Below are 21772 nucleotides of genomic sequence, written 5' to 3' on the forward strand. Positions count from 1 at the left end.
ATTTTTGCAATATCAAAATGGAAGTCAGTAGAGGCAAAACCCACAAGAGGCATACGTTGTACCTGTCTTGGTTTTTTTTTATTTCAAATAAAGTTTGGTTAGTCTAACAAGAAAAAAAAAATTAAAATAGACAAGATGAAACAAACGTGAACAGGACAGTGTTGCTTCAAAATATTACATCTGGAGTAAGTTTTTTTGAAAAAACGCTATCTGAAGCCACTTGCCATCTGCAGATAAGTAAATCAAAGAGGGAATACTGTTCACTGAGGAGACAACAATGCTTCCATAATGTGAGTTTCTGGATTGGACAGGGCTGGGGAGGGGGGGGGGGGGGGGAAGAGATAATAGTATGGCCTATCTATGATGTCAAACTTACTCATACATATTCTCCGTGGTGGTGACCACTTTGATAACCTGGGACACTGTGACTGGTGATCGGTCCCCCTTGCTGACCGTCAGGTAGAAGACAAACCAGTACGTGAGGTCGATCCGCAGCAGCGAGGAGGGAAAGACCACTGACTCGTTAGCGGCCGGGAGAGGGGCAGAGTGATTGCCAAGGGAGGTGGAGTCAAAGCAGAGCTCAGCGGGGTTGTCCATGAGACGGCACGTCCAGTTGTACCTATCGTAAGGAAGAAATGATCATTGTCACATTCAATTCAACGCGTTTCATAGATACTTGCAGTTGACCTTGACTACCACCTATGCATCTGAATTTGAATGGAGTGAGGAAAGTCTGTCTATCTCGCAAATGGATTCACAAGTCAGGGAGTATAGAGCTTCACCAAATAAAGCAAAACAATCCAGAACTGAAAGCTTCTATTTCAATTTGCTCTGAATCAGTGTGCACTTTCATATGATGATATTGTAATCAAAGCCTTTAACCAGTCACAGAGCAGATAGAAATACTTTAGCTTGCAACTAGAAAAACAAAATTTACAATACTCATTTTGGAGAGCTGTGCTGATAGTCATGTGTCACATGCTGTTACAATGTAGTCCTATAGTGCTGAGGGAACTTTTGTACCCACCAGTTCAGATGCCTCTGATAGGTTCCAGACATAAAATCAAACAGAAAACATTGTCCCATGGGGTTCCTACTGAGTAAACATTTAACATTTTACAGGAAATTGGGAATATCTTGTCAGCTTAGATTTTTGAAAAGGCACACAAACTCATCCCTTGGCATAATTCCTTTCCATGCCAGCAGCACAGGGGCACAGACACTTACCGCAGGTCAGCTTCGTTTGGATGATCTGGATCAAATGAGAAACCCCCATTGAGGTAGACCGGCATCCTGCTGTCTATCGTCCTGGTTGTACCGCCCTCTACGACTGCGACCAGCGGGCTCTCCACGATGGTGAGAGTAAGGGAGACCTGAGCGTAGACTATGGTGTTGTTCATTCGAACCTGCCACAATGAGAAAAGCGGAAGTAGCTCAATTACCAGTGCTTTTGAGCAGCTCGTTGCAGACAGGGTTATCACAGATCATGCAACATCCACAAAATATTCTTGCTATCTGACTGGTCAACTGCTAATCATGTGACATGCAGTAAAAAGTACCACTGTTGGATGTCATATTGACTTTACACCACTTCATCCTTGAGAGAAACACTGTCATGAATGAGGCTTACTATTATACAGAATGAGACACAAACGAAAAGGGGACAAAACATGCATGTGTTTGAAATTCCTGCAGAAACAAACCTCTGTATATGGGACGGTTTTTCCTGAATCAATTATCATTTCCTGATAACACAGTATCATCTTCAAACTTACTGGTCACAAACTAAAGAAAACAGAGGAAAGCACAGAGAGTGTTAGGCACCAACATGGTAGGTTTGCAGCTGTCTGTAAAAAAACCCCAAAGAAGTCAAAACAATAACAAAACCCTGTGGACAGTAACACTCAAAAGAACAAAATGTAATTCCTGAGGTACTTGGAGATTGCATGCATTATTGTGAAAAAATAACAGGAGAAAGAGAGGAAAAAGGAGAGATCTAGGAGAGACAGATTGACAGATAGAGAGACAGATAGACAGATAGATAGGTAGATACAGATATATATATATATATATATAGGTAGATAGATAGACAGATACAGCTGTAGATAGATAGATAGATAGATAGATAGATAGATACATAGACACACAGAGAGGTGAGGTAGAAGGAGTAACGGTAGCTAAAGGCACCTTGCTCTGTATTTGCATCTTGAGGTGCTCTTCAAGACTGGCTCTCTACAATCGAGTCTTACCTCTAGCGTGACCTGATACTGCCCGAGAGGGACCACGTGACTCGCTATGTAGAGGGTGCGCTTCTGGAGTGAGGCGTGCCGCGGATCCAGCATCAGGCGGCTGCCGTTGTCGGCGTGGAAGAGCATCCACTGGTAGACAGTCTCATCGGTGATGTCGCAATCGATGGAGATCTCAATCTCCACTCGCACTGGCTCTGAGAACTTGACCTGCCACAAGAGGTTGACATTGAAAATACATGTTTGTATTTGGTGTGGACTAAAGCATCCAGCCTCTACATGGTTTGGTTATAGCACCTCGTGGAAAGGGCTTTGCCTAATTATCAGTCAGGTAAACAGCACACAGTTTACATAATGTACTTGTCTCTGTATTTACAATAATTCCTGTTTGAAGGCAATCATGTCTCACATTCAAGTGAAGCAGAGTTTCAGAATTTATAGTAATTGGAATGAGGAATAAGAATGTTTTCAAAATTTATATCAAATTGCAATGAACAAGGATGATGCATTTCTGAAATATGCAAGCCTTCTATGTAATCAGCATTGTTCAGTGTAACTCAAGGTTTTTCAGAGTATTTGTTTCTCTGCTCAACGACCACAGTAAATTCCACAAATCTACATAATTAATCTGCATAATTAATCTCCATCAATCAACAGTTCCATACAATGGAACTGTTGATTTATGTACTATTATGATGTGAAATTATGAAAATCATCTGGAATGTAAATTTCATCGTAAGTGCTGGACGATTGCCCAATAGGCAGAGATTTAAACAAATATATATATCATTGGCAATATTAGATACTGTAAAAGTGGAAATTTTCGCGGTGTTGAAATTTTCGCGCATTTCGCGCAACCAGAGACTAGCGCGAAAACAAAAGCATGCGAATAGTTTTGCTTGCCATAAGTTCCTGTGCGTGATGTCTTGAATCCGCGGAATTAAAAACATGCGAAACTCTTCTTCTCCGGCGAAGCGCGAAAAATTAGTGTCGCGAAAATATCCACTTTTACAGTATCACAAACCTGATAGACGAGGGCAGACAGTACAGACATGTGAAAGTGGAAATGTAACCCATCACTTCATTACCCTCTGACAAAGTCACAGCACTTTATTTTTGTGGTACATTTCTGGTAACATGTGAGACAAAGAAATCCTAGAAAGCTAGAGAGTCTAGATAATGTGCAAATACCAAAATACAATAGGCCTAATCTATGTTTGGCTAAATTTGCTGATAGCAACAAGTCACAACCGCAAAAGAAACAAAAGAATAGAGGAGAGTAAATGAACTCACAGTTCTACTAGAACCCCCAACAAGACCCAAGCTTGGTGCGCTGCATGGCTCACTCAAAACAAAGATGTTTCTGGTTGTGGTGGCATTACTGATGCCATTTGAAGCTGTCAGAGTTACAAAGTATTCCGCAGTCCTGGACACAAGACAGAAAAAAAAAGAAAGATGAAATTCATCACAGCACATGCCAATCAATTTATATGATCGGCTCAGGAACATCTTGTACATAGTTATAAATCATGAGGTGCAAAGAAAATTGACTTTTTGTTCTATTCATTAGGTACATGTATACCATGTGCACTTGAAATTAAATGCACGAATGCTGCTAACAAAATAGGCAAGTTTACAGCTGCTTCTATTTATATATTCTAATTACAGATCTGGGCCCTGCAGCATAAAAGTTACGATCAAACGCAAGTCATGAAAATCATTCGCAACTTGATTTTCAACCAATCAGAATGGAGCATTTGGGACTTACATTTGATCTTCTTTACTTGCGTTTGATCGTAACTTTTATGCAACGGGGCCCGTGTGAGGAAACGTTAGTGGTCTGACTGAATCAATATTCATTCAATTCCCACTGGGGTACACTTGAAAATCATAGATAAACGCTTATCAGCAATGTGTCAGTAAATATGTGCACTGAAGCATACACTCATCTGTAGTGGTTGACTCCAGTGAAGAGTCTTTGGCTGTGTGTGTGTAATCACACAAATATCAGTGATACAGCTGCACACAATTTGTTGTAGGAATTCCGAATATCTCTGTGCCAGGCCTGCCTTCCCACTCTATGATATCCCCACACCACCTGGGCCCTGTTTCATAAAGCTGTTCGTAAAGTTACGAACAACTTACGAGCGACTGGTGATCAGTTCTGATGTGCTATACTTATCAGAATTTCCATAATGATCAGCACAAGAACTGATCACCAGTCGCTTGTAAGTCATTCGTAACTTTACGAACAGCTTTATGAAACACCCCCAGGTCTTTAATCGCATTAACCCACTGAGGATGAGTCCCAAGTATACTTGGGCAGGTGTCCATGGGAAATGCGTGTTGTAGCAAAATCAGTCCGTCCTCAACAGGGGGATGCAACTGTGGTTGCAAATGCCGTAGAGCAAACTGAGAAGGGGAAAACTGAAGCAAGAAAGTGCTTGGGCACAAACCTGTTGAATATGTGGATGGCTGCAGCTTGGTCGGTGACCAGGTTGCTGGAGCCATCGCCGAAGTCCCACTCGAACTCCACGTTGCTGCCGGCAGCCAGCTGCGCCTGGAAGATGGTAGCCTCTCCGACCAGGATTGACGAGGGCGTCTTGATGACCAGGGTGGCAATCTCCGCCTGGAGGGTCATTTCCAGTGGCTGGGACGTGGCGTTTCCAAAGATGTTGATGGCAACAACAGTCACATAGTATCTATTTGGTTGCAGAGATGCAGGTGATATGGTGAAAGAAAGACTAGAAATATCCTGAAGTTGATTGATACCCCCACCTAACAGTTCTATACTGGTAGACTGTCGAGAATGAAAAGCAGTATCTTTTTTTCCCCACCTTGGGGACCACAATGCCCTTTCCAGTGCCCTTGATGAATGTGTCTTTCACAAATTTACATCAAGTTTTAGAGAGTTAACGTAAAGAGAACATGACAAGCTAGGAGGACATGCATCATAATGTAAAAATGGCAAGAACAGGCAAAGAGCTATGACTTCAGTTGCATCTGCATGCAATCAAATGTGTTAGCTTGATTCCTCACCTACTGCACAGTCCTCTATCGAGGTCAAAATCAAAGTGCACCTTTCTGCGCGCACCCATGAGGCTGTCTAAATTATGTGATCACCGAGTGCTCCTTTACTGAAGCACTTACACTGGCTCCCCATCAAAGAGTGTATCGATTTCAAACTAGCCCTTATCTTGTTTAAAAGTGCATGATGAATACCGCTCTTCAATATCTATCCAAACCTACTAACCACCCCTACAGTCTCCAGATATCAACTTCGGTCACAAAATGATACAACAATCCTACAAATCTCACAAGCAAAAACCAAAGCTTATGAATGCACATTTTCATAGGCTGGATCTGTTGTCTGGAACGCTGTACCAAAACAACTCCGCCTATGTGTTTCAGAAGAAATGTTTAGAAGGAAACTTTAGACTGGACTGTTTCAATTGTAATTATGTTGTTTCTATATTTTGTGAATGTCGTACGTTGATTGTACAGCACTTTGATCAAGTCCTGTAAAGGCGTTCAATAAGGAATACTTATTTCTTTATTTTTGTTGTTGTTGTTGTTATTATTACTATTATTATGATGCATGTAATCTGCATTCAAACTTACGTGCCGGGCGTGCGATAGGTGTGGCTCAGAGAGCTGACCGAGGTGGTTTTCGGTGCCTGGTTGTTGCCCAGGTCCCAGACGAAGCTGTTGGCGCTGTTTGAGGGCGTGTCCGCCGTGAAGGTGATTCTGGTCTGGGTGGGTACCAGCTGGCTTGCCACCTTGAGCTCCACAACTGAGAAAGTGGAAGAAAGGAAGGCAGGGAAAAGGGAGAAATCTTTCATCAGTGATGGAAAAAGTCATCTCCAGCTCCTGCTCCTCCTTCTTCGGCTTCTTTGATAGTAATTATTTTGCTAAATATACCATATTTCTGTTTTTGTATTTGTTGCTTTTACTCACTTGTACGTGTATGTAATGCACAAAATATCATCAAATAAAATTGGTACAGGAGATTCCCATTAAAATAAGGCCTCAGGACTACAAATCATCCTTCATTGCATTGAAATGTCAATATGGCCAAACAAATGAAGTATTTAACGATATACACACTGTAATGACAAAAATGTTGAGACCTCAATCTTCACTTTGTTGCAACGCAATTTTGTTTAACCCATTGAAGATGAGTCCCGAGTATACTCGGGCAGGTGTTTATGGGAAATGCATGTTGTAGCAAAATCAGCCCGTCCTCAACAGGTTAACTGTGTTTATAACTGGGAGTACACTGTATTGATTACATTAATAGGTAAGTATAAGAATAGGATGCATTCATCAGTGACAGCTTGTGGCATTCTGAACACACAGAAAAAGATGGTCTACCATCTCAGAGACTTGCATGCGATAGGAAAGCATCAACATATTGGTAGTGTTGACATTATTATGCACTGAACTCAGTAGCTCAGGACACACAGTCTACTCACACGAGACATAGTTGAGAATGCGGATATCGCACCATGTCTGGAGGCTCTGGACCTTGTTGAAGGCCACGACGATCACTTGGTACACTCCCGCTGTCCGGTAAACATGTGATACTGTGGGACCTGTGGATTTTTTGCACGCACAAAAAAGAAAAGGAAAGAAATAACACTGTCATGAGGTAAAACTTGGCCATCCCATTATCAGGGACAAACCTGGATCAAAGCTGGAAGATGATGACAATGAAGAACAACAATTAATAAATAGATTATGCTAGAGGAAACAAAGTAAGTCATGGAAGTTACATGCATGCTCATGAAAGTGAGATATTTCACCACTGCTCACTTAGCATATGTATACAATGCACTGGTAATCAATGACTATACACACTGAAAAAGATCTTGCTGGAGACCAAGTATACATAGAATGAGTAGTAGTAGTGGCAGTACAGAGCAAGTAACTTACGGGAAATGCGTCCTACTGTCAAAGTGGACGTCTTCGCATAATTTTTCGCACTTGGCCGGATAAGATGAGTTTTACCTGTTTTTAATTTTGTGGAAAGATGAGCAAAGAAAATAGGATTCCATCGGGATTCGAACCCGAGACCTACGGATTGCTAGCCTGGTGCTCTACAGACTGAGCTATAGAAAGCCCTAGTGCAGTGTTCGTCCCAGAAGCCCTAAATTCTCAATGCTCGGATGGTCAGAAGCTATAGCAGTGTGTCTGTGTGTGACACACACGCACACACTTAAACCTGGCATAAACCCGAAGGATAATTCAGCTTGGGGATAAATACGAGGAATAACTGAAGTGATGCAGCTTTTTTAGTATGTAACAAATGAAGACAGAATAAACTGACCAGAAAGAACATTGAGAATTTAGGGTTTTTGGGAAGAACACCGCACTAGGGCTTTCTATAGCTCAGTCGGTAGAGCACCAGGCTAGCAATCCCGAGGTCTCGGGTTCAAATCCCGATGGAATCCCATTTTCTTTGCTCATTTTTCCACTTATATTCTTTCTGGTCAGTTTATTCTGTCTTGATCTGTTTTAAATTTCACAGAATCGAGACATTAACTACAGACACATATGGCAAGCAAAAATATTTGCGATAAGTTTCTGGGTGCGCGAAATGTGTGAAAATTTTAACATCGTGAAAATTTCTGCTTTTACAGTGTAGGAAAATCAGCTCTTCCTCAACAGTCTTCAGACGACTAAAAACCCACCTTCAAATATGTAGTTGGTCTGATCGCCCATGGACCAGTTGTAGTAGAGATTGCTACCGGCCGCCACGTCCACGGTCAGGACCGATCGGTTGCCGAACGGGAAGCTGTAGCTGTCATGGGAGAAGTGCAGGTTGGTGGGCGGGACCTCCACGTAGAAGGGCTCCCTGAGCGTCTGGCTGATGTTGGTTAGCTGGTTGCCGGCGGTGACCGTCACCGTGTATTCGCCCTCTGCGGACACAGAATTGCATCAAATGTCCTCACACTGACAGAAACCATCAAACTATCAACACTGGGCCAGAGGCACACCTCTGAAAAATGCTTCTTCGTCAAGACTCGCATAAACTTAATCCATTATTGCTTTGCGCAATGAATTGTTGGACCCACAAGACCCATAATATTGTCTGTCGCCTTCAAATTATTCATCTAGTTCCCGTAGGCATGGAGATAATTGAAGTGTTGAAGGTCACAACACTTTCAATGCCTCTCTGAAAGCATGTTCCAGAGGGTTGAAATGATGACTGTGCCCAGCTTAGAAATAAATTCTTGCCCACAAGAAGTGACAAACTGTCTGCACCAAGTCATTGTACAGTATCACAGTTGATTATAGTTGGCTACAAATGACTTCACACCATGTACTGACATTTTCACCGTGTAAATGTAATTAGATGTTGCAACAGGCATAACAGAGTTTCTAACCCACTCTGCATCCCTATTCATCAAAGACAGGTCTTTGCTTTTTCTCTTAACTCATTATCATTCAGACGATGGCGTCACAAAGATTTGTGTTGCTTAAAATGGTAATGAGCTAGCAATGCCAATCCTAAAGTTAAGATTTTTCTAAAATTGGAGATAGTTATGTTTATGAGTAGATTCACGCTCCTGCTGCTGCAAGGATGGACATATGTACATAATTCATGTTGCTGTTTGTGTTTTTTCAGCACCACATTTACAGAATTCCATGGAGAGTGCATACCCATAGATTCATGTTCCTGGTAGACCACTTTTTATCACATTCACATAGTTTTGATTTGAAAATAAAACAGATCTATATTTTCTAGTAAATGTGCCAGGAGGTCTCCAAAAAGAAGAAGAAGAAGAAGAGAAAGTCCTGCTGGACTATAAACATGGCATACGGCCCACCAAGTGTTCAATTGGTGCCTACCTGATGTGTAGACATGCTGACCATCGCCGGAGAAACTACCATACTCGTCTATCACTCCCTCCACCACCTCAATGGTTCCATCTCCGTAGTCGAAGAAGAAATCGATGTGGGAGCCCCAGCAGAAGGCCCGGAACTCCACAGTGCTGGTGGCCCAGCTTGCCCCATTGCTCAAGAGGGAAGCAGATGTAGCCCCACCAATGACCTGACAGGTGATTGGGGGGGGGGGGGGGGGAAACAGAATTATTTATTTATTTTGCCATCTCCTCATTAATATTCCGACATCACAAACATATACATTTTAGATGCATATCATTCTGCCAAGGCAAACGTATTAATAGAGGAGGAATTTAGTAAGAATTTTCTAACACAGTTGACATCACAATTTTTGCTCAATATTTTTTGATGGACACTATTTCTGGTTTGTGATTTAGCTGTAAATCTCAGACACACAGCAAATTGACAACCTGATTACAGCTCTACATTTTAGATATGTACACATTACACATTCAAGGCAAATGTATCACTCAGTTTGAGAGATAATATGTCAAATTTCAAGATTCTTGTTTGATATTTTTACCAGAGCAAGAGAATACAGCACTGCTGAAAGTCAACACATATGAATATCTGGAAGGGGACAAAGAAGAATAAGAGGAGTTAAGGTGAAGATGGAAAATTTTCATTATCTAAATAGATTCTCTCAAATGCCAGCCCAGAACTTCTTGTTCAATTGCCAAATCTAATTATTTCTCTGCAGACTTTGGTGTACTGTATATATCTTATTCACAATGATAACAGGCCAAGTTTGGTATACATGTATAACTCACGCTCAGTTCCAACGCTTCTGGCACCTGCTGGACGATGAACGTTGAAGGGTAATTGTAGACAACTGGATCTGATTGCAAAGCGTTGTGGGCACTGACACCAATGATGTATTCCCCGGGGAAGGCAAAGGTGTGGACAGCTGCACTGTAACTGCCATTACTGGAAGGAGAGTATAACAAATGAAAACCGAATTTATTATGAACCCATGAGCATTTGCAAGCCCAGGGATGCCAACACTGGCAAAGCAACATCAAGGAGGTTCAAGGGAACAATCAACAAGTTGCCGGTGTGTTGGTACATGCATCTACATGGGCAAAATAAGTCCCAAATCGGGGAGGCTCTTATATATTCTCATTTTAGGATTCTTCTAGGCAGAATCTGGGAGACTGTGATAGACATCTCTGACATATGGTGCACAAGCCTGCACTGAAACCACCACCATTTAGGTTATTTAGAAATTGGTCAGCAAGTTCTTTCATGGTGTTTTCTTGGCAGTCTACAGGAATATAATTTGCATGAATGTGGGTACTGGTTAGATACACCATCAACAATACTCGCTGGGATCGCCAATATGACATACTAATAACATACCATCTACTGCACATCCAGATCACATTTCTGTAAAAGCACACCTTGTTCGATGGAAACTTACCTGTATGTGACAGTGGTGGGTCCAAACGCATCATTAAAGTTCCAGGTGAAGATAACGTCATTGCCTGTGGCAACCGAGGCCATCATCGTTATGTTGGACAGTAAGTTGATCAGCCACGAGTCCGACGTCGAGATGGTGAGGCCAGTTATTCTCTCTTCCACCCTCGCCACCGTCGAAGCTCTTTGCTCAGAGATGCCATTGGAAACCACAACCACAACTTTGTAGTCACCAAGAGGAGTGTAATTCTTGCCAATGGCGTACACGAAAGTGGGAGGACTCGTTGAGTAGTCAGCGTACTCGATGGACACCTTGGAGGAGACGGATGTCAGCGTCGCATTCAAACCGTCCGCAAAGCTGACATGGAAGTCAAACTCTGGCCCACCTTGAACGGTGACGAGGATCTGGGACTCCAGGCCGTGTAGCACCGGGGCGCAGGATGCAACGACTTCCGTGATTGGCTCCCGCAGGGTGGTGAGGACAGAGATGGCAGTAGAAGAAATCTGATTGGCTGCCGTGAGGGACAGGTTGAACAGCCCAGGACTGGTGAATGGCAGGTAGCCCTAAATTCGAAGGCAAAATGACTCGTATAAATTGAATTGAATTGATACAACATTCACATTAGCATGACATACCTGTAGAATCATAATTTTGCATAAAATGGACCTGAATGCTCGCAAAGCTCAATGAAGTTACCATCTGTTCATAGCAAGCTCCGCAAAGGAAAACTTTTGACAGTATCAGTAAGAGGCTGTTACAGAAAGGGTTGATGCTCACTATCAAAAAACCTTCTCTTTGAAGGGACATACTCAGGAAGGTTTCAGTCTAGCTGTATTACACCTCATTAAGACCCTAAAATGCACAGTATCTCTCAAATTCTCTTACCAATGTGTGTGCCCCGCCCATCACGACAGAGTAGTCCCCGCCAGATGAAGATGAGCCATTGACAGGTTTGATGCGCCACGTGTAGAGGATGTCTGTCCCTAGCGATGGCATCATCTCCCACGTTTGGGTGGTTGAGGGCCTTGATATGGAGAAGAAGGTAAGAAAATGACAATTTAACAGGGACTTCAGCTGCATCATCACATGTTTTTAGCTAAAGTTAGCCATTTATGTGCCCATTTTCAATTCAGTGGTGAACTTGAAAACGAAACTACGTCAGGGTTTCAGGTCACATCCCCCCCCCTTTTTTCCATAATCCATCCCTTCACCCAAACCTGGAAATGATATGCTACACAAACATGTGCTGCTATGACAACATTTAACAGATTCACAAGATCAAAATTGTAATACTGCAGTGATGAGGGAGATTACTGTATCTCTATCAATTAATAGCTAATTTTGGGATGCCTTGAGGTGGTAATCTCAAAGAAAGCATGCAGAGCAGACATGCTCTAACTGACCAACAGGGCACAGCAAAGGGTTGTTGCAAAAGAGGACAAACAGCCACACACATAAAGTCATATCGTCGCTGGGGTGACAAGACCTTGTATCTGCAATTTTGGCAAAAATGACTTTTTTCGATTAATGGTCAAATAATGGGTTAAGTGATGTCCTGTCCAAATCCCAACTGTCTTACTCGAAAAATGAAGCCACCACGGCATGTTAAAGGAAATGCTATCCCATTTGCCACAGTGCTTTGGCCGCCGTGTTTTTTGGCTCTCCTGAACATTTGACATTTTGTAGATACGAGGTTTTGTCGCCCCAGTGACGATATGTAGAACGTGTACACAGCACATTCATAGTGGCAAAACTGAAATCTCATGATTTACCAGAGGAACTTGGTGAGATCTGGACCAGTGAGGCTGATGCTTTCGATTTGCTCCTGGACGCTGATGGCTGAGTTGTGCGTGAACATCTCGTCGTCCACCGTCATGACCACAACGGAGAGCACGTAAACTCCAACGTCTGGAAAGTTGTGGTGCCAGGAGACCAAAGGGGTTGGGTCGTCCACCGTCACTGACATTGTATGGTTACTCTTGTCGTGCTGGTTTTCGCATGTGACTTCCACAGACTGAATCGATGCACCAGATGACATCTATGAAGAGAAAATATGAAGTTTCTCAAACATATAAATCATTATTAAAACAGTAAAAATTACATACTTGATAGGGCTGAGTAAGTTTGCACTTATGATGTAGAATTTCTGGTATATGAGTACTTCTACATGAATCGCAAACGTACCTTGAAAGTACACCATTATTCTCACACACTCACACACACGAACACACACAAATATTATTATACAAAAATCTAAGGCAATGTTTTGAAAAAATCTCTATGGCCTATTTCAAAGATTGATTTGCTTTCAGAGTAAGCTGTGTGAATTGCTGAAACTATGGCAGCAGTCCAGAAAAGAGAACAGTCAATCTGTCTTTAGCGAGTAACAGAGTCAAAAAGAAGTTAATATTTACCTATTAATCCATTTTGTGCATTCAATACAACTGTGGAAACTTCTCTTAAGGAATGAGTTCCAAGAAAAGTCTTGTGACATACAAACTCCATATCTATCTCATTTCGCTTTGGTCGCTGAGACTGGCTTAATGGTCAGTTAACTTTGGGTGTTGTAAGAATTGTAGAGGTCAGTACATTTGCAATCCAGATAAGGACAAACAATCCTCCCATTGGCTCTGGTAAGGCTTCCAAGGATTTCACAAATGTCACATCCTGCAAAAAAAAATATATTTCAGTAGATTTCAGATCAGGACACCTCATTAAAACTTCTCTCTGTGCCAAAAAAAAAGAAAGAGCATGGGGGAAAAAAAAATCCCCTGATATCCCAAACAGTGAGAAACTTCTACTTCCTTTCCTGCAACAAGACTGTTCCTTCAGTTCCATAAACTTTCCCTTCAGCTGGCGGGTATCAGATACTGAATGTACAACGTCATTCGCTGCATGCTTCCACCAATCCTGACGCTCGAAAAGTCTCATGACCCGTCTCTTTATGCAAAGGCAGCATACTGACAATATTCCAGGTTTGGGTCCCTAGATTTCGAGAAGATTTTCCACTGCTATATCTCTGGTCACTGTATTTCTGTGACGCACGAAGACAAACATTCCACTCGTCAAACTCGGACACGCCCTCCCTCCATCCCACGCCAAGTTCACGTGCTCCCGCTGTTCAGCGATTGGCGGGAAGTTTTAGGCCCGATGCCAACATTCGTGGCGTAGGACTTTGGTGGGCTTCCCCATAGCACTGGCTGTTTTTTTTAAGTTCTCCAACATCAATGTAACAGGGCTAATTCCATCATCTTCTGGTCACATGTTCCATTTCATAAAGACATGAATTATTTGCTGTCTTTTCTCAACATGCAGGGGGCAATTCCTTCAGGCTAATTTAAGACAGCTGACAATATCGAAGGAATGTTTGCTATATGTGACACCCTCATTCCCTTCTATCTTCCCATGGAGGTCAAGGAACTATGTGATGCCGATGCATGCTGACTTGTACTGATTAGTAATACCCTGATCATCAATTTTGTGGCCAAATGATAAATGTGTGCCAAAGATTTTATAATAATTTTTCAGCTATTTCTCTTCAGATTACTTGCAGAAAAAAACAACAAACAAACCTTCCAAACCAAGATTCTGCCAGTGACATCATCTCTCAATCTTTGATAACGTATGATGAGTAAAAGACACTGGAATGTGCAATATACATTGTACCTTCCCCTAGACACAGCATAACATGCATGTTTTCCTGCACTGTCTTTCGTTACTAATATGGAAACACGCAAGTTATGCTCAGTATACGGAAAGGGGCATTCTGATATATTTTGTAAATCAGTACTTTAGCAGTGATTGGCAGATAATATCACTGGAAGAATCTGGGTTTGGAACAAGGTTCCTGTGGGTCTATACAAGTAATTTGAAGAAAAAAAAAGAATAGAAGAAAAACTATTACAGAATACATGTCACATATATCCTGACATTCATTGGGTCACACAAGTGATGTTGAGGTTATCATGTATTAACACAAGGCAACATTCATTTGCATTGCATAATTCCTTTTAAAGTTATCACATTCTATAGTACAGGATGTAAAACATTGTGTCATTTACATTTCAGTTGTTAACCCCCCCCCCCCCCCCCCCGATAGACATTGAAAAATCACTTCTATTCTGAACTCAAATGAATAGAAGTTCTCTACACAAGCAAGGACTTCAGCCAATATAATGATCTAAAATGATAACAGGAAAGTGATAGACTGTCAGATAATAGCCAGCTTGTAACTTACATGATACATTTGTTCTTCTTGTTCACAAAAATTGAAAACAAAACTTGCATTATTATGTTCACAAAATATGAGACACTGACTTTACAAAGTATGTAACTTCATCAATAAATAAAAAATGTAGAACTTCAAACAAGGATACTTTGTAAGACATTAATGATGTACTAAAACTTGTGTCACTATGCTTTACAATGCAATTTGATCAGTAAAATGAAGCAGTTAGCCAGAATTTAAAACTAAGACAAGTCACTAATGTCCTGTTTAACAATGAGCAAAGAAAACTTGCTCTATTATTATGTTCACAAAGTATGGGTTTATGACATCACAATGTATGAAATTCATCAATATTTTCTTTTTAAAAGGCACTATTTCAAACCAGCATGAGCCAATAATGACCTATTAAAAATTGTGTAAATATTATGTTGACAAATTATGGTTTAATGACCTATTAAAAATTGTATAAGATATTAGGTTGACAAATTATGGTTCAATAACTTTACAATGTAATTCATAAAAAAAAAGGAACAGTTAGATAAAATTTCAAAATACAATAAGCCAGAAATGACCTACAGTATTATACAATGAGCAAGCAGCAAAGTTTTATTATGCTAATAAATTATGGGTCAATGACATTTATAACTCCTTACAAATAAAACAGTTAGATAGAATCTCATTTATAGCAAGCCAGAAATGACCTATTTAAAAATGAACTTGTACTAAACTCAAATCTGTGTTGTTACTGTATGCAGACAAAATATGGGTCAATGGCTTTAAAATGTATGTACCGGTAATTTCCCAATAAATAAAACAAAAAGACAGATTTTCAATCAATCAAGCAAAGCCTGCGTTATTATGTGGACAAAATATGGGGTCAATGACTATAAAGTGTATGTAATTCATCAATAAATAGAATGAAAAGCCAGATTTTCAAACTAGCACTTTAATTCAGTAATGACCTATTAAAAAACAATCAAGCAAAACCTGTGTTTTTATGATGACAAAGTAATGGGTCAATGACTTTTTAAAAGTGTCTGTAATTCACCGATGAATAAAACAAAAAGAAAGAATTTCAGACTAGCACAAGCCAGTAATGACCTATCAAACATCAAGCAAGCAAACCGCAAGAAATGGATAGCTCCCAGCAGCAAAACTGATGCTACGAGATAGATGAAAGAATTCCCCGCCTCCAGTACCTTCTCTCCCTGGGAGTATTAAATCGCTGCAATTTTGGCAGCGAGAGAGAGGAAAGGGCCATGCTAGGGGGTCAAAGGAGGTAGGCTTTACATCTGCAAAGAAGAACAAAAGGGGCTCTGAAACAATGGGGAAAAGAGTTCATTGCCCTTTGCTGAAGGAAGCCGATCCCTCAAAAGACAATCGCGTGATTTGCTGAGGGAAAAAAAAAACCAAAAAAAAAAAACCAAACAGAAATGAATGTGCATGCGTCATATGCCCGCTCTGGGGACCGGCTGATGATTTAGTAGGCAAGGGTGAAAAGCACTTCCATCACTTTCTTGCTCCATCCGTGGGGGGCAAATATGATTCATTGTATTTATGAACAAAACACATTGTTCCAGTAGTTAAGAGTTGCAAATAGCATGGGATGATATTCCACTTAACACCCTCCCCCCCCCCCCCCCCCCCCCTCCCCCAAACAAACACACAAAATCACAAATTTCTTGGCAGGTTCTCAAAGATGTGAAATGTAGTGGGACCATTCACTTACCAATCATCTCCTTCCTACCTACGATATCATCCTCTCTTCCATCTCATGCCCACTCTCCCTCCTTTCTTGCTCTTATTCTGTTCCCTGTTCCTTCTCCCACCCAACTGCATTTTCTTCTTCCATCTCTCTTTCTCCCCATCACTGCCATCTTCCACATTGATCTTGTCCAAACTTGCACCCTCCTAAGTTATGCCCTGGCATTTCGTCCTATATTTTCTATTCCTTTTTCCGATATTCCTTCCTCCTCTTCACCGCCTTCCTTCCCAATCAAATTCTTCATCTTCAAATTCTACTCAAACTCTCCTTCCTCCTTCTCATCCTCAACCTTCCTCTCCACTACCACTTCTTGCAATATATCTTCCTTTTATACTTCCTCCACACTTCCATTCCCCTCTCCTCCTTGACCATCTCTTCTTTTCCTCTCCTTAATTTTCTTCTTATTCCATTTCCTCTTCATCCTGATCCACCATCCTCCATTTCTTCTGCCTCCTTCTCCTTCTCTGTCATACCTTCCTTTTTTCCTCTTCCTCATCCTTTTCCTTTTCTTTTACCACAATTTCTTTTTTCTTCTACTTCCCTGCCCTACTCCCCATCTACCAGCTCTTCAAGTTTTTTTTATTTTTGCCTCCTCCTTTTCCTCCTCTACCATTCCTTCTTCTCCTTCCTCTCACTCCCAATCCCTAATCTTTTTTGTCTCTTTTTCTGCCGTCTCCTACCCATCCTCCGCTACCCTTTCCTCTTATCATACCACCATGCATCCTTCTTCATCTTCCTCCTCCATTTCTAATTCTGCCTCTTTCGCATTTTCATCCTCTACCCCTTCATCCTCCTTTCCATCCTCTCCTGTTCTCCCTCCTCTGTTCCTTCTTTTCTGTCTCCTCCATCTGCCTTAACTTTTTCTCTTGCATCCTCCTCCATCCCCATCTCTTCTTCCTCTTCTTCATCCTTCACTTCTCCTTCTTGTCTTGCGCATTCCCCTTCTTATCCTCTGCCCTCTTCCTCCTATTCTATCCCCTATTCTTCTTCTTCCTGCTCCTCCATCATCCTCCACCTCGTCTTCTGCCCCATCTCTCCTTCCTCTTTCATCTCTTCTTCTCCTTCCTCCTATGCCTCCATCCCATCTCTTCCTAATCTTCCTCTTCTATTTCTTCTTTTGCCTTTTCTGCCACCCCTCTTCCTCCTCCTCCTCCTCCTCCATCACAATCTCTTTTTCCTCCTCCATCTCTTTTTCTTGCCTTCTTTTTTTCCTCATCCTCTCATATTTCTTCTTCTTCATCCTCCTCCATACCAGCACTGCCCCTTCTTCTTCCTTATTCCTCATATTTTCTCTTACATGTCCCATTTATAATAGTAGAATATGACTGACATTCTTTTATCAAATTAAGGTGTTTCAGTGACTTTTGTTCTTTTGACAAAGAGTTTGTTAGTTTGATTGATGGTATAGAATCTGCCCTGTTCCACCCGTAAGCCTACTAGCACATCCAACAGTTTCCCACATAACTTTTGTAAAGGCTTTGTACCGGAAACAGAGGTCTTAAACATAATGACTGCAATTGTTCTTCCAACTGCATGACGACAATGCTTGCGTCAGCTGCTGATTTATTGGACCTTCGCGTAATTGCTCCGTTCTCTGCAGATCCTTTCTGCTGCATCATGCTACACCAGGATAAATTCTCCCCTGCCGGCCCTGAAAACACAATGAGCATCTCTCCAGCACAGTCCTCCTATGGAATTTGACTCAAGGTCAAGGTGAAGTCCCAGTGTGTGTGCACTACACTATTAAGAGCATCATCACATTAACCCTCTTGGCACTACCAGCCTAAAATCCCACTGACATTGTACATAAACATGCTGCCCACGAGACTGAAAGAGTTAAAAGGAACAAGAAAGTTATAAAAAAAAGGAAAAAAAAGAAAATAGAGGGCGGGGCATAATAGTTGCTTATGAGGTACTCGTAGATGGTCTTAGATTTCCTTTTTACCTCCACCAAGGAAGGAGGTTTTGTTTTCATTGGGATGTTTGTTTCGTTGGTTGGTTGGTTGGTTTCTTTGTCTGTGTGCAAAACAACTCAAAATGTTCTGAACAGATGTAAATGAAACTTCCAGGAAAAGTTGAGAATGACACAAGGAACGGATGATAAAGTTTTGGTAGTGATCCCGGAATTTTTATGGATTTTTTTGGATTTTCAATATTTTTGGCAGGCAGGGTCAATGAACTTGAGAGTTCAAACTGCGCATTTTTGAAGTTTGCATATGTGCAGTAAAGTGTATGCTTTGCTCAGGCAAGACACCGCGCCGCTGGAAGCTGATGACATAAAAAAAGGCTTTTATATTGGGAAATCGGGCAATTTTCAGCATGCATACATATGTGTGGATCTCATTTGGCGACCAAGATCAGTGGTGGATATGAGCTGCTTGGCAGAGGTCTGCGCTCTCAGAATGCTTCTTTAGTTTTGACATGGTATCATCAAGAAAACCTTTCATCCTTCCCATTAGATTTTGTTGTTGTTATTGTCACGATTTGAAGGGGAAAGAGGCTGCAGCTGCTAAATTGTTGACCATTCATATGATTTTATTGCAATGACCTTCATACAGTACTGTATTTTAGGAGAGGACAGCACAAATTTGCATTCTGTATGGTTGCAACCAATATCACTCTTTTCTGAAAAGATATGAAACATCAAAAATTTACTTTAATACAGATATTTAATGTCTTATTATTTTGTTTTCCAATAAAGTTCTACCATCCATTTTAGTACAATTTTACAATTGATAAAGACAACTTTCAAAGATGGTACTGATTATTCCTTACCATGGTGTACATGGTCTTGTGTGTCATGTAAACTAATTCTCTACTGCTGTGTGTGATATCTCATGTCAAGTGGACCCAAATGAATACCAAGTGTACAGATATAGATACATTAGATAAATAAATGAATATTAATGTAAATAATGAGAAAAATAGATGGGATTTGATTTGGAACAGTTGCTAAACATACTTCAGTAAATTTCATTTGGTTTGCTGCAGATCTCTATGACCAAAACCATGCCCTGGAAAGAATCCTTGAGGTGGAATGCTATCGATTGCCACTTTTCAGGAATAACGAAATTTTGCTCCATGAACTAATCACACCTCAGATTTTTTTCAAAAGTAAATATCAATATTGAATAGGACACTGAATTCAAACGTGTGCTGAGTGTACAAGTCCATGCAAAAGGCTCACTAAAAATCTAGATTCAAGGATGAGATTTGCCTCAACAGATAATGCAAAATTTGCTGACAACTAAACAACTATGAGAGAAAAAAAGACTGTCAAAATCTACTAGCTATCCAACCCTCTTATTGCGATTAAACAGATTGAAGCTTGGTACTTGCTTATAAATAAACATGCTGACCAATGAAATATTCTCTTTGCCAAGATATTCCAAAGCAAATGACAACAAACTTACACAATTCAATCTTTGTTTTCAATTGAATCTAAGAATCCTTTCCAATGCCAGACAGATACGGGTTATTTCCGGCTTTTTTGTGGTTTGGGCCTTGCGTGATCCTAATTGCTCTCCCCCTGTGATACCTGCCGATAGGAATTTGCCATTAATATTGGCCTCTTGTTTCTTGCTTACGTCCTTTGTTATTTCAATCTCAGATAGGAACACACACAAGAAATGAAGAATAAAAGCAGTTGAAAATATGCAGGGGGGTATGAGGAAAATTTGAAAAGATCAGGAAAAAAATTCAGAGAAGAAAAATCAGAGATAGACAAACTCAAACAAGAGATGAATATATCTTTAATTTAAGATGAACATAAAGAGTCAGCCATACAAGTTATTGTACACTTGAGAGATGTGACACTATGTTAGAAAGACACAAAGACAAACAGACAGGAAAATATATCTAAAACACAAATTAAATTTTCATAGCATTACGGATGGAAGATTCTGCCCATTAAAAGTTCAAACCACAAAGATAGAACCAAATGAGAAAAACAAAAACAAAGTTGATAATGACTTTACAGTTGATAATAGGCACTTTTACTCATAGACAATTTTCCTGAAAACTGCAATAATTATAATTAGTACAACTCATCAGTGAAGATTTGAGGAAAATCGGACAATCAATTCCAAATTTATGAACTTTTAAATTTCAGCGCCGTCATCTTTGGATAAGGAGATTACTACACTTCATGACATCATCATGGACAACTATAAAACTATATAAAGAAAATATATGGAGAATTCAACAAAACTTCATTTTTCATGAAAAGTACTCATTTCATCTAATGGTAATATCATTTCCCCTGCTTCTAAAAGAGGCAAGTCAAGTGCTCTTTCAATATGCTAAAGACGTGAAAGTACAATACATGTTGAGTTTTCTTCATATTTTCTTTCTATTGCTGTCCATTATAACATCACAAAGTGTAGTAGTCTCCTCATCCAGCAATGACAGCACCGAAGCTTCAAAAGCTCACGACTTTGGAATCGATTGTCCAATTTTCCTCAAACTTTCACTGATATGTTCTACAAATACTGATACTTCCATCTGCATCTATAAGCGGATTATGGTTCTTTTAGAGTGTATGAGAGAGATTCATACATTAAAAGTCGTAACTAAAATCTTTGTCTTACTGCATCACTTCTGCATTCTAAATTTGGTTTGCCTTCAGAAAACACACAACTATAAATGAGATAAAATAAAAAAGGGCTGTGGGTCATCATTGACGGACATGATCCCGGTCTTGTGTTACGAAATTTTTGATGCATAACTTTTTGTCCACACATTGCCATATTGATCACTTGTGACCAAAACCATGACCAAAGTTTATTCTCTACATGCCACACCTTAAAATCAAGGGAGAATAAAGGCTCATGAGTAATGGCAAAATACACGAATACATCGAGCATCTGGCACCATTCCGGGGCACAGACAACTCAAGCACAATTCTATGGAATGTCACTGTCACTAAAAATGTATGGCAGTCTACTGTCACATAAGTCCAAGTTATCAATGTCCCAATTCTCTCATATAGAAGCACACCGATGCATAGTTTCCTGGTACGGCAGGTCACTTTGAAATGCTTGAACTTCAAATATCCAATGACACCTTGCACTGTCTTGCAGCGAGTCTTTTGTGTGTCTTTTATTTTTCATTTCTTAGACTTTAGAAATTTCATCAAGACCATCACCTCATGTTGACTTCAGGAAATGAAAAATGATAGAGCCTCCAGCACCATTTTTGCACAGAGG

The 21772-nt window shown here is 40.6% G+C and overlaps 1 protein-coding gene across 1 annotated transcript in view; it reads right to left on the reverse strand.

The window, feature by feature from the left end:
- Nucleotides 1-21772, reverse strand: part of LOC139738885 (polycystin-1-like protein 1) — a gene marked incomplete at its 3' end in the record, with an annotated part of 96909 nt that overhangs the window by 42401 nt on the left and 32736 nt on the right. The window contains exons 10-22 of the mRNA XM_071649515.1: nucleotides 12345-12610; nucleotides 11458-11596; nucleotides 10576-11135; nucleotides 9926-10082; nucleotides 9102-9303; nucleotides 7940-8167; nucleotides 6722-6841; nucleotides 5868-6039; nucleotides 4703-4948; nucleotides 3540-3672; nucleotides 2250-2456; nucleotides 1228-1406; nucleotides 377-619 (exon numbers count right to left, since the gene is read on the reverse strand). Coding sequence (XP_071505616.1) covers nucleotides 377-619; nucleotides 1228-1406; nucleotides 2250-2456; nucleotides 3540-3672; nucleotides 4703-4948; nucleotides 5868-6039; nucleotides 6722-6841; nucleotides 7940-8167; nucleotides 9102-9303; nucleotides 9926-10082; nucleotides 10576-11135; nucleotides 11458-11596; nucleotides 12345-12610 — 2852 coding nt within the window. The remainder of the gene's footprint in view (nucleotides 1-376; nucleotides 620-1227; nucleotides 1407-2249; nucleotides 2457-3539; nucleotides 3673-4702; nucleotides 4949-5867; nucleotides 6040-6721; nucleotides 6842-7939; nucleotides 8168-9101; nucleotides 9304-9925; nucleotides 10083-10575; nucleotides 11136-11457; nucleotides 11597-12344; nucleotides 12611-21772) is intronic.

Source organism: Diadema antillarum, unplaced genomic scaffold (genome assembly GCF_040938485.1).
Source record: "Diadema antillarum isolate AM-2024a unplaced genomic scaffold, OU_Dant_1.0 seq00000772_RagTag, whole genome shotgun sequence".
In the NCBI taxonomy this organism is placed as follows: Eukaryota; Metazoa; Echinodermata; class Echinoidea; order Diadematoida; family Diadematidae; genus Diadema; species Diadema antillarum.